General features: G+C 40.9%; 1 protein-coding gene across 3 annotated transcripts in view; it reads left to right on the forward strand.

The window, feature by feature from the left end:
* The window catches only part of mpp7a (membrane protein, palmitoylated 7a (MAGUK p55 subfamily member 7)), a 150,674-nt gene that overhangs the window by 69,582 nt on the left and 64,826 nt on the right, over nucleotides 1-16,266 (forward strand). For 2 of the 3 annotated variants that reach the window (XM_038723941.1, XM_038723944.1), the window contains exon 5: nucleotides 10,487-10,567. In XM_038723941.1, coding sequence (XP_038579869.1) covers nucleotides 10,487-10,567 — 81 coding nt within the window. Of the gene's footprint in view, nucleotides 1-9,661; nucleotides 9,772-10,486; nucleotides 10,568-16,266 lie in introns of those variants that run through there. The other variant, XM_038723945.1, reaches the window with a different exon arrangement.

Here is a 16,266-nt window from a genome sequence, read left to right on the forward strand (position 1 = left end):
CTCGCTGAAGGCTTCATGGCTATTTGATTAGTTATAAGAAATGAAAAGGCTGCGTCCAGTCAAGCTTTGTAAACAAGGAGGACCGTTGCCCATGTGAACGTAGCCTCTGTCAGACCCACTTATTACTTAGTGTGTGTTGGAGCAACATATGGAGGCTGTCCTGCAGAAGAACTGTGGAAAGATATTGTCAGTAGTCAAGTAATAACCTATTTAATGGGAAACTATTAACAATAGGCCCACATGTATTATAACAATTCATTCATTGTGAATTGTACCCTACTTAATAATTGCACATTGCACAACACATTTCTATATGCATATTCACATGATACATCAAATTCATTGATACTGATTGCATGTATAATATTTCTCTCATTGAATTGTGGAAGTTGGATTCATCCACAACATGATTACACACTCTTTCTGATGACAAATTGTGCTTAAATTGTAAAACAGACTTCTGAAAAATGGAATTTGGGGAAAAATAAAATTGAATCTTGAATAAAAATCTAACTGATTTCAAAAATGTGTTTTGATGATGATACTAGAGCACTGTCCAACATGAAGAGATGTTTGGGTTAACTGCAGTCGGCAGTCACCCCCTCCAACAGAAGGTAGTCTGTGTAATTCTGGAAGGTATTCCGTCTCAAAGCACAAGTCTGAAACTGGTGATGACAACAAATTATATAAACGTACCACTTCTGTCCGACTTTATTTTAAAGGCATCGATGACTTTATTTTCAACATATATTCGATTCTGCAGGATCTGTTGGATTTTTTTCAAAAGTACATTACAACCTTTGCATACATTACAGGGTTAAACACAGCTTTAACGACAGTCGCCGCTGCAATAATGGCAAACCCAGTGTTAAGTTGGGTTGAGGTCTGCTGATTGTGAAGGCCATATGATTCACATCGTGTTCATACTCATCAAACCATTCTGTGATGCCTGTGATCTGTATGGAGGACTGTGCATTTGTTGTTTCTTTACAACTTTGTTTGTTTTCAAACAGGCAGGCCTCACCCGGGGGCTCCAAACTGTTCCAGGGAACGCTCGGTCAAAAAGTTAGTTAAAAGTTAGTTATCAAAAAGAGATCCCATAGAATATCCTAAATGTGTTAAAAATGTGTTAAATTGCGAAGAGATAGTTCAGAGATACAATAGTTTGGAGGATTTTTACTGTCTTTCCCACTTTCTCAGAATCAGAAACAGTAAATACCTTAGGACAGACCTCTTAATGTATTTGCTATAGTCTGAAGTTATGTCAAGATATTAGGTTATCTTGGCTCGATTGGTGAGCATGGCATCAAATAACATAATCATGATCCCTTAGGCATCTAGGACTTGAGCAAAACTACACGTGTACACTATGGGGATGAGGAGGGCCCACAGTCTCAGACTCAGAATATTTCTTTTCCTTTAAATTTATCACCCACCTACACACACATTATGTATTTTCTGTCTTGCATCCCCTGTTATACTGTCATACCAATCAAACTTGATTTGCTTAGACTCCAACCCAGAGAGACATAGTGTAAGCAGGTATGTAATTTGTCTTGTTCTGCAGTACAACAGTTAGATATTGTGGAGAGTAAACTTGAGATTGCAAGAGCCAGATTCCTCTTTGTCACGTGTGTGTAACACACACACACACACACACACAGACAGTCACACAAACATTCACTCGACACCCCTTCCAGTAACGTGCAGTAGCACTGGCAATGTTTGTCCTCTTTCACCTCTTTCCCTGGAGTGAACTCTGAACCGTCCCCTTCGTAGTTTGGTTTTCTAGACTTACTCCGTTACAATAACACTATACTATCCCTTTACTTCACCCACCGTCTACCCTGTCGCCCGCTCTCTGCCCAAATGTCTAGCCATACACCACAAAATTGAAAATCCAGTCCCGCAAAGACTGATCATTTTCCTAGGGCATAAACTGGATAGAAAAGCCACTCATTCAGAGGAAAGCTGAAGATGAATGGGGCACGCTATGACGGATGATAGCAGCAGACAAACTACAGATGATTGTAGAGTCATATAAACAGAAGTCAAGGGAAGAGAGAACACATTGAATATTCACATTCAGTGAGAGGAAGCAGCGTAGCTATAGCGCCTGTGGCGTGCAGTCTCTCTTCATTAGTTAACCTGTTCATGAGAAGTCATCACACAGACAATAATAGTACCAACAGGATCACTGATGATGATTTTCTTCCACTGGCCCTGCTGCTCTCGGCAAGCTGTGAAAGATATTTAGTCTGATTTATGGAGTAAACGTCCAGTGTCCTGACATTTGTTACAGTATTGTTCATCTGCAATATTTATTGAAAGCCATGTGTGCACATAAGCATGCAAGTGCCCGCTCACATCCACATGTGCACACACCCACACCTGTGTAAACCCAAGAACCAGCTTGGCATGGTGAATGGAGAGGAGGAAAAGCCCTTTTACTGGTATGTGGTTTAAAATCCATAGCTCTGTTTATTGTAATCAAAGTGCCTCTGACTATTCCACCCCTTCTAAAGAGCCCACAGCCATACATCATCCTAATTAGTACTGAGGCAAGGGAAAGACGAGAGAAAGAGGGGCTAAAGTTTTTTCACGCAGTTGGGGTAAAGGCCGAGGAATAGAGAGTCCAGAGTGTCCTGAGACTGTCACGGAATAAAGGCAGTCTTGTGGTCTAGAGTGATTTTCCTGACCTTACAGTCCTCAAGTGTCATCCATCCTGGAAGGTTCACATGCACCAGGACAGATGACAGGAGGCCCAAACCATGATGGCCAAGCTTGAATCTCTAAGGACAGTATTCTCAAATAGAAACTGTATGGCTCCTTTTCTTTCTGTGCGCTTGCCGTACCCTGCTGTTAGTCCTGGCAAAGGATACCGCTAACCAGATAACACCAGAACAGCAGCCAACAGAGTGTGAAGGATCACTTCTGTTTCTCTTTCCTAAGTCTTTGCTTTGCCTCCCCAGTTTGTGCCGAGAGGCCATAGACTGTTCAAGAGACCCCCAGCTATCATCCTCCATCTTCCCTTCCCCTTACAGATTTTCTTTCTCATTCTTTTTGTCAAATTACAGACTTTCAAATTTATGCTTCCTGGTAAATGCCCCGCAAAGCGTCTCCCCGGGATTATCAGGTATCGGAATAAAGCCCAGAGATGGTGTATCAAAGCATCTCACAGCACACCGCAATCCTGAGTCCCCCTTCCTTGGCTTGTCAAAAAAAAAGAAAATCTCCTAACCTGGAGGATTGCACTGTATTTTTAAAGCGGATTGTTTTTCACTCATGTCACCGCTCCAAATGAATACTTTTGAAGTGGTAGCTGAGGACTGAACTGCAACAGGAGAGATCTACAGTTAGATGAAATTCATTTTGGGCTTGGGTTTCAGGTAATGGAAGCTTAATTTATTGCCTAACATAAAATGACACTTCAACCCCCGTCTGCCCCAGGCTGCACTGTCTAGCACACACAGCAGGTGACTGCCACTGCTCAAACAAACTAGCGCCGCCAACGCCGCCTGAAACACGATCGATACTGGGTCCAGGGAATAGGTACAGTATTACATACATATAAAGACATGTTGGTGGGTGGCTGCACACACAAGTTTATGGATGTACACACGCATTTATTACAGCACACAGTTTCTCTCCAGCCCTCATTAAGACTGAAATAGAAGCACTCTTGCCTCATTGTGGAATGTAAAATACCACATTACATTAATCAAGGGAGGGGGGGGGTCAACCTCACACGTGAACAAGCTCGATGGAAGTTCCAGTCTGTTGATCCAATCAGTATCTATCAGTCCTGTCAAAAAGCTAAACACACCATTTCAACAGTGACCTGAACGCCAGCACCTTGTTCCAGGTCAGTGTCCATGGCTTGAACTGACACTGTGTCCTGGTGGCTGATATTCATATCCTTTTTCCCTCAAAGGCACCTTTTCCTCTGGCCCATTTCCCATCATCTTTATACTCACCCAAACACCTGCTGTTACTTGGGAAGACCACTGGGTGCCATTAGAGAGCACTGGTCTGCAGTCCATACATAGAACTAGTTATGGAAAAGAGACAGACAAACATGGAAAGAGAGGCTTTCATCATAGGCCTACAGTGTCACAAGCCATTTGTAGGTCAAATATTATAAATCAATAAAACAACATAAACAATACACAACAAATAGGTGTTTTAATGAGTAGAAATGCTTCAATATTGAATTTTAGGTCCAAAAATGATGGACCAAAAAATGTCTTTTAGTTGTGTTTGACAATTATGTAATGACTGGTAACATTACTCTTGCAGTTGAGAAAATAAACGCTTACCTTTTTTGATTGACCAATTTTCCCACTGTAATATTATAATTTATTGTTAACAAATTAAAGAAATGTCATTTTTCTATCTGTTTATGACCTGATTATAATTTAGCCATTATAAGTAAAGGCACCAAATTACTGGATGTAATTACCAGCTGAAGCTCATTTGTCAAAACATAATAATGATTTAATTTAGGACAATATACCAGCCACTGATTTGTCATGCATCCCTGGCACTAAGGTCAACTATCCAAGATGCAGACTCTTGATACACTCATAAAAGCATGCACACATTTGACCTGGCTGATTGAAGCTTTAGACTCCAATTACAGCTGTTGTTTCTTATTGTTTGACTACATGTTATTCTTGTCCATCACATCTTAATCCTCACATTTCCTTCCAAAAGAGAGGCTTTGCTTTCCATAGGGCTCACATACAGCACGCAGCATCGATCATATACTTTTATACATACAGCGTCTGAGTTATTATTACTGTATTACATTATCACTGGTTAAATTTGTTGAGCAACGGCATCTGAAATAGTTCCACTGTTTCCAGGAATGACCCCATCAAAAATACATTCGGATTGAAGTCACTTTTCTTTTGATGCTCAGTCAATTTAACGTAATTATTTGCATGAGAAAAATTATGTATTATGTATTCATTATTTCCTTTTAGGAGTGTGAAAGCCAGTATTTAGACCATGAGACTTTTATTGAAACCTATAAAATATAATAATAGGAAACATCTTTGTGCATGACTGTGTAAAATCGAATCAAAATGCCATATGAGAATGAAGGTTAAATTGTTACTACACTTAACTGGTGTGTTATTGATCAGTAACACAATAAGTCAAACCAAAGTGCATTTCATCCATCAAATGAAACGCTGACTGGCTGAGATCAGATATTTTTTTAATAAAAGGTAGTTTTAATATACTTCAATAAAAGCACTTTAAAATAAGGTCAGCTTGATATATTGGCAGCTATATATCAAAGTAGTGAGCCTTTAGCTTGTTCAGGGTCAAGGGAGAGCTATAAACTGACATGCTGGGATCAAACTTATCAAAACACTGCAGTGCCTGCCGTGACATTTAACAAATGAAATAAACAGTCTCAAAGGAGACCAGCATCATTTTTTGCCCCCTCCCTCACTCTCTGTGAAGTTCTGAGGATGGAAAATTTGACTCTACCATGGAAGCATGAAGGTAGAGAGCTGAGCGTGTTGTCAAACATGTCCCATCTGTCCTCCACGCTGAGTTATGGGACAAGGTGCTTTAATAGGACAATATGAGGGACTGGAAATTTACAGTCCTCTGCCTGTCTTTGCCTCGCCGTAAACCTGGCAATGACATGATGGATGTCGGAGTATCAGAGCAAAAGATTTTCCCTCACTAAAGACCCTGACCCAGTCTTCCTTCTGTCTTTACCTCTCGCTCTCCTCCTCATCTGTTCTTCTATCACTTCCTCTGTTTTTCTTCTCTTCTTTCCAGTGATCTTATATGCTGTCTCTTTTGTCTCTCTTTTTTTGCTTGTCCCTGTCCACTGTCTCTGTTTTTCTCACACTTCCTCTGTCTCCCTCTAACCTTTCCTTTCAGAACTTTACAGATTGATAAAGTGAAGTAATGCAGGGTTGACTGGGGTTCAGGTAGAGTAACCTTGACCACTGTGACTATTCATTAGCATGATCTATTTCCCTTGGTTAGTCAAAGCTAATGTAAATAATGAAAAGACCCCCAGCCCACAGCACATGTTCCTATCTTCAGGTGAAGTGACATAGCGTCCTCCCTAACCCCAGTTTTACCCATAGCCCCCTGCCTTTGACTCTACCTCACCACTGTTACCGTATTCCCGCACCACAGGGGTCGTTAGTCAAAGAAATGTAGGTTTTCCCAACCTCTGTCATCATCTGCCTTAAAGGAGTCCACTGCATTTTGGTGAGATTTCCCTGTTCAGCTATCTATTAAGTAATGAACAGAGGCACCAATAAATCCATGTGTATCTTCACGCTACACTGCTTTATGCTAAGACCTTTAACATACACAATTTGTGTGAAAAGTGTTAATAGGCATTTAACATTTTTCTTTAAATGCTGTTAATTCATTAGTTATGGTTTATTAAAGGTAATATTTCAAGTCATCAGCCACATTTCCGTCCACTGTGAGGTGAATAGTAGCTGTTACAAGTTTTTCTTTTGTTGTTCCATCATTTACATTTGTTTTGGATCCCTTTTCCAGAATGACAGACATGCAGTAACTGTCGTACCTACATATTAGACAGAAGTAGCAGGATTGGAACTACAAAATGGAGACACAGAAGGACAATTTACAGTATGTAACATCTAATATTAAGTAGAGCTAGAAAGAGGGGTGAAGGGGTGATATATAAATATATATAAAAGGGGTGATATATCACCGATAGTAGCTCAATGCACATACATTGTATATGTTAGGTGTCATAAGAAATGTCAGTACAGAAATTCTAAATATGCTGTATGTTTATAGTAGCTTTAAAACTCTTGTCTTCCTTAAATGATTTGTCATCAGAGATCATTTAACCGTAAAATGTCCCACTCAGAACATGCCATCTTCGCAGTCTTTAAAACAGAAAACAAATGTAGGTATCCTTATTCAAATATTTAGGTTTATGTTGTGTTTTTATGGGAAAAACAACTACCAGCTGATGGCATTATGGGGTATGTTAAACTCTCAAATGTCGTATGAGTATTGACCGTCAAAGCCCCAGTATCAGTCAGGCTATAATGTCAGGAAAATATGAAGTCTAATAAGATACAAGGATTGAGGGAACATTTAAAAGTATTTGGAGTGAGGCTGTAGATCAGCGAAGGAATTAAGCAACTTCTGTCAATTTTATGTCATTCTTTTGGTCATCATTAATTCATATTTTAAAATGTTAATCTCTTTATTTGTGTTGTGATAAATCATTCATCTGTTCTGATTTTGGACTTACGAACGTTCTCCCTCTATCACCTACACCTTATAAGCAGGGATAAAAGGGCCATGCTGGTCCAAAACAAAAACATAAGCATCGCATCATATTTTATGTCAGTTTGAAAAATGACCATCACAACTTCCTAGTGCCCAAGGTCACTGACATCTTCAGATTGCTTGTTTTGTCCGAGCAAAAGTCCAAAAGATATTTCATTTTCAATAATGGATGTATAGCACTTTGCTTGAAAAGTGACTATACTTGATTAACGGTAGTTGTCGATTTATTTTCTGACTAATCATTTCAGCTCTACATTTCATTTTTCTTAAAATAATGCTGCTTGCTGAAGGGAGTGCACCAAACGGAACTATTTCAGCCCACATGGACTGCTCTGTGTGAATACCCTGTGTGTTTGCATGTGTTGAGGGTATTCTTTGCTGTATATATTGATGTATGCTCAAAGGCTGAACTGCACCACCTCACACACAGTACATGTGGTACAAAAAACACATAACATCATATACAGCAGTGGTCGTCAATAGGCAGCCCGCAGGCCAAAGCCGGCTCACCAGCAATAATGTCTGGCCCGTAGCCAGATTACTTTGATAGCAGCAAAAACAAAAAATTATTATAGCGGCTGGTGCTGAAACAGATCTCAGTCATGACAGCAAAAGTTACTCACATAATCACTTCCTCTTAAGTAAAATAAAAGCGCAAGAACATTTTTGCAGCAGTACTTTATGTCGTGTTTAAAGAGCTTTTACTTCTGAAGGAAATTCAAAAGAGTCTCTAGCGTGATTGACACACCTCTGAAAAGGCAGTCAGAAAACGTGAGATCGCAGATTCCCCTGAATGGTGAAAACGAGGAATTTCCTCTGCCTGGAGATACTGGGGACACGAAAATAAGCATCCATAGGTTGATGTGGACCAGTCGACGGGATGTACACACTCCTGCATGCTTAATTGTGATACGATGTAATAGGATGTCTTCACAATCAATTTGTTGAAAAAGGTAGAAAAAAGTACTAGCAGCAAGTGAGGATTGAACACATAACCCTGTGAACAGGAGTCCTGAGCACCACCAACTGAGCTCATTGCGCATACAGTAAATGTTGATGTACAGTATTACCATCTGCACATGTATCCTCACACACCACACATACAAGACAGACAAACACGTGTGTGTGTGTGTGTGTGTGTGTGTGTGTGTGTGTGTGTGTGTGTGTGTGTGTGTGTGTGTGTGTGTGTGTGTGTGTGTGTGTGTGTGTGTGTGCGCGTGTGTGATCACTTCTCCCCTCAAACCTCACTCTGTGATCTCCACTGGCCCTCTTTGTGTAGCCGACATTAGTTCCTGATCCCAGTTCAGTACAAGCATGTCTTTGTGTGCAATGGCCCGCCTCTCCTCTCCACACACTCACACCACGTCCAGGAGGATCATCCATAAATCAGAACGCAGACAGAGGAGCGTGGCCTGGGCTTAAGAAGCAGAGTCACTCGTCTCTGAGCTACCAGACATTCATCATGAATGTAGTCCAGCTCAGTCCCACTGCTCAATGATGCTCTCCCAGCTCCCATTGTTTCCAAGAGGAATGAATTGTTTTCTTTTGTTCCTGAGATTTTCATTGAAAAATGATCCTGCTGAACAGTAAATTTAATCAAGAGAAACGTGGTAACAAATGCGAATTATAGGCCCCATGACAAGGAGTGACCTTGCCTCCCATTAAGATGCACACAATTTGGCCAAATATCACCTTTCCTATCCAATGAGAGAGTGCGCCTGAAAGTACTTTTTACACATACTTATGAGGGGTTACTTCACTGTTACATACTTCCGAACTGGGTGTACTTCCAAAGAGACCTTATCTGTTGTTTTGGTCTTTTGTACTTTGTGTTCATATCTTTCCTGTTTAAGTCCGTTTTTGGTTCTTTGTTTCTCTGTGTAGCCTTTATTATTATTCATCTTTAAGTTACTTAGTATCTGTCTCATCTCGTATCTTAGTTCCTAGTTCGGTGTGCTAGTTCTTAGTCCTGTACCTTAGTTCATGTCTTAAGTGTTCACTCCTGGTCTGTGTACTTCTGTGTTTTTACCCATGTGTAATCTGAGTTCTGTTCTTTGCTTCAGTCTGTGTTCCTTGTTGTTGGTGTATTCGCGATCTGTCTGCTTGTGACTTTGAGTTCCAGTTAGTGTATGGTGTTTTGCATCTGTGGGTGTCTCTCTCTTCCCCCCTGCTGTCTCTCTGCCTGCCTCGTTGGCCCTGATGCCGGTCACCTGCGTTGCTCCCGCCCTGCTCGTTAGTCCCTGTCTATGGATGTTTAGTGTTTCTGTTCATTCCCTGTCTGGTCATTGTCACGTGTATACGCTCTGTCCCTCGTTGTCATGGTTGTAGTTTGCTCTGTCTTGTCCTGTTACCTGCCTGTTCCCTGTTAGTTCCTGGTATTTTGGATTACACTCGTTCTGGATTTTCTGTTGGTTTTCTATGTTCATTTTTGGATTAGTCTCAGCCACTCTGCCAGTAAGTGTTTGTTTATGGAATAAACCCCTTTCTGAACTGTACCTTCTCTGCTCTGCATCCTGCGTTTGGCTCCACCACCCTGCTTACCCTTCTCAACCACCACAATCCTGACAAGAATCATGTTTTAAACTCAAGTCAGCAGTTGAAAACAGGCTTGAAAAAACTGTATAATTGAAAAGAGCATTGAAAACACATGAGATTAATACAGTTTACTAGCAGGTTCCCTCCACTTGTTTTGACTATACTTGCTGGAAAAAGTTTGTAAACCCTTTGGAATTACCTGGATTTCCGCATAAATTGGTCATAAAATGTGATCTGATCTCCATGTAAGTCACAACAATAGACAGTCTGCTTAAACTAATACACACTAAAACACACAATTATATGTTTTTATGTTTTTTATTGAACACACCAGTAAATGTATAACAACTATAATCCCACTACTAACTATATATCAATTTAAATGAAAAGCTATTCCAGTGGTATTTACAGCTGAACTTCTGTTGAACCTGTCAAGTATAAATCCAAAGTAACTGAGTGAATGTTATCAGGGTATTCCTGGAAAAAAGGGAAACTTCCTTGAATAAATAATCATTAAATATAATAATCTTTGTGAGAACCACTACAGAACACAGTGGGATTTTTAATTTCCTGTCAGGCATGTTTAATAGCCTTTACTGATTTGTGTGAACAATCTGTATCTTCTCCTCTTTAGTTGTCTGAGGAGCTGGAAGGGAAATCAGAAAATGGTGAAATCAAAGAGCTTCTCCAGCTACTGGCCAAACACCATGTGAAGGTGAGTTTGGTTCTTATTCTTCATTATAGTCTTTATTCGGCTTATATTCAGCAAATGTTATCCAATCCAATCCACTTTATTTATATAGCACAATTTAAAAAACAACAAGGTTACCAAAGTGCTTTACAGAGATGAAATAAAATATGTTCATGTTAAATAAAAACAAAACAAATAACATCAACAATGACAGCGACAACAAAGACCACAGCAGCTTTCATGGTGAGTTAAAAGCCAGGGAATAAAAATATGTTTTTAAACGAGATTTAAAGGTGTGGAGGGTGGGCGCCACTTTAATGTAAGGAGGTAGGTCATTCCACAGTTTGGGGGCAACTGCTGAAAAAGAGCGGTCACCCCTGGTCTTCAGCCTGGTCCTGGGCAGGTTCAGCCGCAGTTGATCAGCAGACCTCAATGACCTTGATGGTGTAAGTGTGCAGGAGCTCAGAGATGTACTGAGGTGCCAACTCATTAAGTGACTTAAAAACAAACATTAAAATCTTAAAATGTATTCTAAAATGTACAGGGAGCCAGTGGAGCGAGGCCAGAAGGGGGTAATGTGTTCGTGTTTCAGGGTTCTTGTTAAAAGACGAGCAGCTGCATTTTTTGGACTTGTTAAGGAACTACATGCGCATATCCACTTTGTGGAGGACCGAGGTATTATTTTAAAGAAAAAAACGTCTAAATATCAGGCCGATCTGGCTTCTCACACACTGAATCAAACACAATCTTTGGCTGGTTCTTACTGATGTCATCATACAAACAGTGTTTGCAATTTGTACAGTGCTGGTTATCATGCTGCATACAAAATAATATGGCGATGAGACCCATGTCATGCTTTTTCTTTTCTTCTTGGCTGCGGCCACTGACCTCGTTAGCCAGACACAGACAGCAACAAAATGAATTTACACATTTTTATTTTCAAATGCATAACTGTGGCCATCCATCAGGGCCTCCAGGTGTCTCAGCCAGACAGAGCTGCCTTCACGATGGCGGGATAGAAGAAGAGCTGGACAGGCTCCTTTTTTAATCTTCATGCTTATTTGGGCTCTGCCAGAAACAACATCTCAGTATGAAGTCCTCCCTCTCCACAACACACACACACACACACACACACACACACACAGACATTGCATGCGAATATTCACTACCTCTCAGTGTCAAGGGTTGTGAAAAGCCAGGAGGATCCAAAAGGATCAGTCTTACAAGTCAGATCAACGATTTTGAATGTCTATGCTAGTGATATAATCATTCATTTTTATAAAATGAAATCAATAAAACAATATATAATATATATACACACAGAAAAACTGCCAGGTAGAGTAGATATGCAGTTACACATAGTAAGGTGTGAGAAAATGTGGTCATTTATAATTCAGTTCATCACACTCAACCAATATCAACACACGCAATGCCACATAGACATATGATGGTGGATACACATTGAAACACACACTCAAACAGCCACTATCCTGAAGACAAATGGTTGCAATCTATCACAGCCTTGCTCTCCTACTTTGCTACGTGGGGACGTTGTGATCTCCTTTGTCTCTGTCAACCCCGAAGTGAAATGCGCCGGCAAATGATCACTGCGCTCGCCATGAAGCATGCCTGTGTCAGAAATCCTGCGTTTATTATTTTAATTACACTTACAGCGAAGGTATTTGGCGTGGCAAGGGTCAATTCATCAAAACACAGAGCTTGTGAAAGTCATCGATCAGGAAGCTCGGCAACTTTCAACTGATGAGGTGAAGAGAGGGAAAGGCAGGAGACGGGACTGTGGGCCAGCTGTGCACACACACACACAGACACACAGACCAACACAATATCCTATCCTCTCATGTATGTGGTTATAGATGGATCTAGTGACAGGTAAAACCACGTATATATCATTTTGGTGTTTAGGTCTTTAGCTTAAGTTAATGTTATACATCTTATTAAGTATTATCAATCTAAATTAACTATGGCTCCACTATATAGCAGTGTCCCAATGCATGGATTCTGATATTTTCAGACCTGTGTGGGGTCACATTGTGAAAATAAATCTAATGATAATCAAGTATTGCCAATTGGAATTTGATGTAAACAAACGAAGAAATCTCAGATCATTGCCATTTTCTTTGAGTGCCTGAACCTTTTTCCCTCTAATTTAAGATAGCCCGTGCAAGTGCCACGGCCAATTCTTCAGCCCCAGTCTCGATATCAAAGCCCTTACCCCAACCACAGCTGACCATCCAGCTTGAATTAGTGTGTTGGTCTTGTTTATGTTCATTGTAGATTGCAGTTAGGCAATACTCATCAGGTAGGCTTTGAATGTAGTCTCAGCAACTTTACACCACCCGGAAATATTGTTTTTGCAGACTTAAGTTTAACTTCTCACATTTGCTGCAGTAATATAGTGTCCATGGCGTGTCAACAGACTTGAAACGTTCACCGTGAAGAGAAACACTGCTTTTGTTAAAATATATGAGTTATTGCTAAAATTAGATATGTATTTCCCTTGCTTGCCAAATAAAATGATTGGGTCAGGGACGGTAAATCTTCTCCATTAACATGAACTGAATTAGGAATATACCCAAAAACACTGTTTGCTGAGTATAGTCTGCTATTTTTGTTGCTATTAAATAAATATAATTCATTAGTGAAGTGCAAACAGTAACAAAATCCTCTCTCCAGCTTCAGCTTTGTCTACTCAGGAAGAGCCTCACCAATATTTACTTTTTGTCAGTGTTTGTCTATTTGCTTTCTCTATTCACTCTGAATTCGCTCTGTTCTCCCACCACCTTTACACGCTGCTGCTGTGCCGACCTCCGCTCCAGTGCAGAACGAGGTCAGCCAAACAATTCCACGCCAAACAATGGAAAATATTCGGCTACTGCTTCCTTGACTGCCGGCCGACAGCACTGTCGGAAGCACACAAGCAACTGAGGCCAAGGGAGGCGACCTACAGTGCAGTGACATTTTATCTCTTAACTAGAATTAACAAAGATTTATTTCAAACATTTCATGGCTGCCACAAAAAAAAAAAAAACTTCAGAGAAAGCTATTTCTTTGGGTATGTCAGTTTGTGAGGGAAAGCGTCATACCTGGTGTTATCAAGTTGAGAGATTGACATCTGCGTATGTTCACACACTTGCACACAATTTCTCTACCTGCTTCATGACCTCTACTCTTGGTTTTGAGTGTCTGGGCCTCAACACTCCTGCTGGCTTGAGCGGGAACATTCGGTCAACAATAGATTAGTTCCAGCATCTTGGTTTGGAGGGACGGCACTGACTGTAACATACCGAGGCATGGAGGCTCTTGGCAGTTTCCTGACATTTTGTCTCAAACTGTAGGCAGCATGTGGGCTTCGAGAATAAAGTATTAAAACTTTGCTCTCTTTTTGTCTCCATCTGTCCTCCAGGGCATTTGATACCATACCAGCCAGCCCCAGTGTAAATCATAGGGTCGGGGGTGTAAAACACAAGCAGATGGCTGCTGCCTTTGAATGGCGTCTCTGTGCGATAGTAACTGTATCACTCTTAATTATGGCTGAAATGATCCATTCCTAGGGTGTGGATGTAAATCAGACTCTTTAAAACTCCCCTCTCTCTTTCTTTCTGTCTCTTTCTCGCCTTCCCTCTCTGCCTCAAACTTTCTCTTTTACGATTTGCACATGAAAAAACAACTTTCACACATATTAGCCTCCCTCAGCAAAACTAATATTGACAGTGATGAAAGTTTCAATTATGATGGCCAGCTGTTTCCGCCAGCATGTACGGAAGTAGGTGTGTGTGTACGCCTGCAGAATGTGTTTGGCTCTGGGCAGTGCATATTGAGGTTCAAGGCTTAGAAAGGGTGGGCATGAGTGTCAAATCCCAGCTGGGTTACACCAGTGCCTCCAAGTCAGAATGCTCACAGCAGTTCACGCCTGGGGAGAGTGGTTACCCTGCACCGATCCAGTACCACCAGCTGAAAAACGAGTGGGCCGGTGACAGGGCTGGGGGCTTTAATGAGAGGCCAATGCCAGGAATGTACGTGCAGGTTTATTTAGTCAAGCACAGTGATCTGTTTTTCTAGGATCCCTATTATGCCTAATGAATACAAACACGCGAACCAAGAAAGGACAGGATGCCTGGAAAACAAGGGTGGTTTTGCTTCCCTTCATCTTTTTTTCCGTCTCTCACTCTCATTTCTCCTTTCCTCCCGTGGCCTCAGCTGCATATATGGATATAACTCTAGATGTGATTAGGTGGTTAATCCACCAACAGTGAGGTACAACAAGACCCGCTTACACATATCAGCCCAGGAAGAAAGCTTCCATACAGAGACGTGTGTGTGTGTGTGTAAAACATTTTTACCTATGTAGTTGTACATGTCAGCGGTCACCAGCCAGGGCATATACCATGTGCTGTCCATTAGTATACAGCTGTTATTGCTACTTTCTAGAAAGTTTTTACAAGGAATTAGCTCTGACTCTGTTATGGGTTATTGAGCACGACCATGGGGAGAATGTGGCAATGGAGAGCAATGCCACATTTAAGGAAGTGCCGTCGATAAGAGGACATTCACCGGTCCGGATATTAGGCCTGATGGATAGAGTTCAGAGGAAACGGCAACTGGCAGGTTAGCGGAGGAAAGGTTGAGGTGAGCATGAAAAGGAAATATGTTGGGGAGAGAGAGAGCACAATAGTGTGAGCACAAAAGTGTTCATCTATTCAACACTGAGTCTCTAAAGTCAGAATATAAAGTTGCACATTTCAGTTCCCTGAAGCCTAAGTTGACATGTTCGCATTTGTAATTTGTTCAACCAACAGTCCATAAGCCAACGTTTACTGTTTACTGTGACATAAAACAGAGACAAGCAGCAAATCATTTGGGTTTGAGTTGAGTTTATTTTATTTTCACAGGTTACAATCAGACAAATGACAATGGAAAACAATGTTTAGAAAGAGAAAAATAAGCACAAAGGGCTTAAAAGCTTAGAGAAAGGGTTTTATAAGTCAGTAGACAGAGTAACGCATTTTTTCCGCACTACTACAATGTCATTCTAGGGGACTAATGCTGATCAGCGTCAGCAAAACACTGTAGTTCTGCTTCTCAAGCTCCAGGCCTGCATGGGTGTCACACCCTGCTGAGACGCTGATGGACGCCTGGCTGACCCACATGTTGTCATGACCCAGATCAGGTGCTGTGACTGACAGTCAAACACCATAAAGAGAACCACAACCCCACATGTATCTAACCTCAAACTCAAAAAATCTTCCCTTTTCTCCGGGTTTGCTGTCACGGCATGGGCTGGCTTTAACTGGAGGATGGATGTTTTTGGAGAACTCTGGGAATTTGATACAGCGCCAAATTAAATTTGGTTTTCTCATACCCCATGTGGGCGAAAAAAAACAGAGAAAAAGAAGGTAAAGAAAACGAGACGGTGGCCACAAAGTCAGTAGCATTCTTTTTTAAATATTTGCCCTGTTATGTTTTATTCAGTTCTGAATGAAGTGCTACTTCCATTCACTGGCTATAATAGACTGAACACTCCCCGGCAGATTCTGATTTGAATTGCGGAGATATTTAAAATCTGCAAATTTGTTTATTTCTGTTGTCATTTCCACCTAAACTGTAACGTGTAATGGTATATAATTAAACATGACCCAACCAACCCATCTGACATTTCAGTTGCTCTTATTTTACGTATTTTGTTGCATTGCTGGTGTCTTTCA

Source organism: Micropterus salmoides, unplaced genomic scaffold, assembly GCF_014851395.1.
Source record: "Micropterus salmoides isolate LMB-PRFRI ecotype aquatic unplaced genomic scaffold, ASM1485139v1 Ms_hic_scaffold_1, whole genome shotgun sequence".
NCBI lineage: Eukaryota > Metazoa > Chordata > Actinopteri > Centrarchiformes > Centrarchidae > Micropterus > Micropterus salmoides.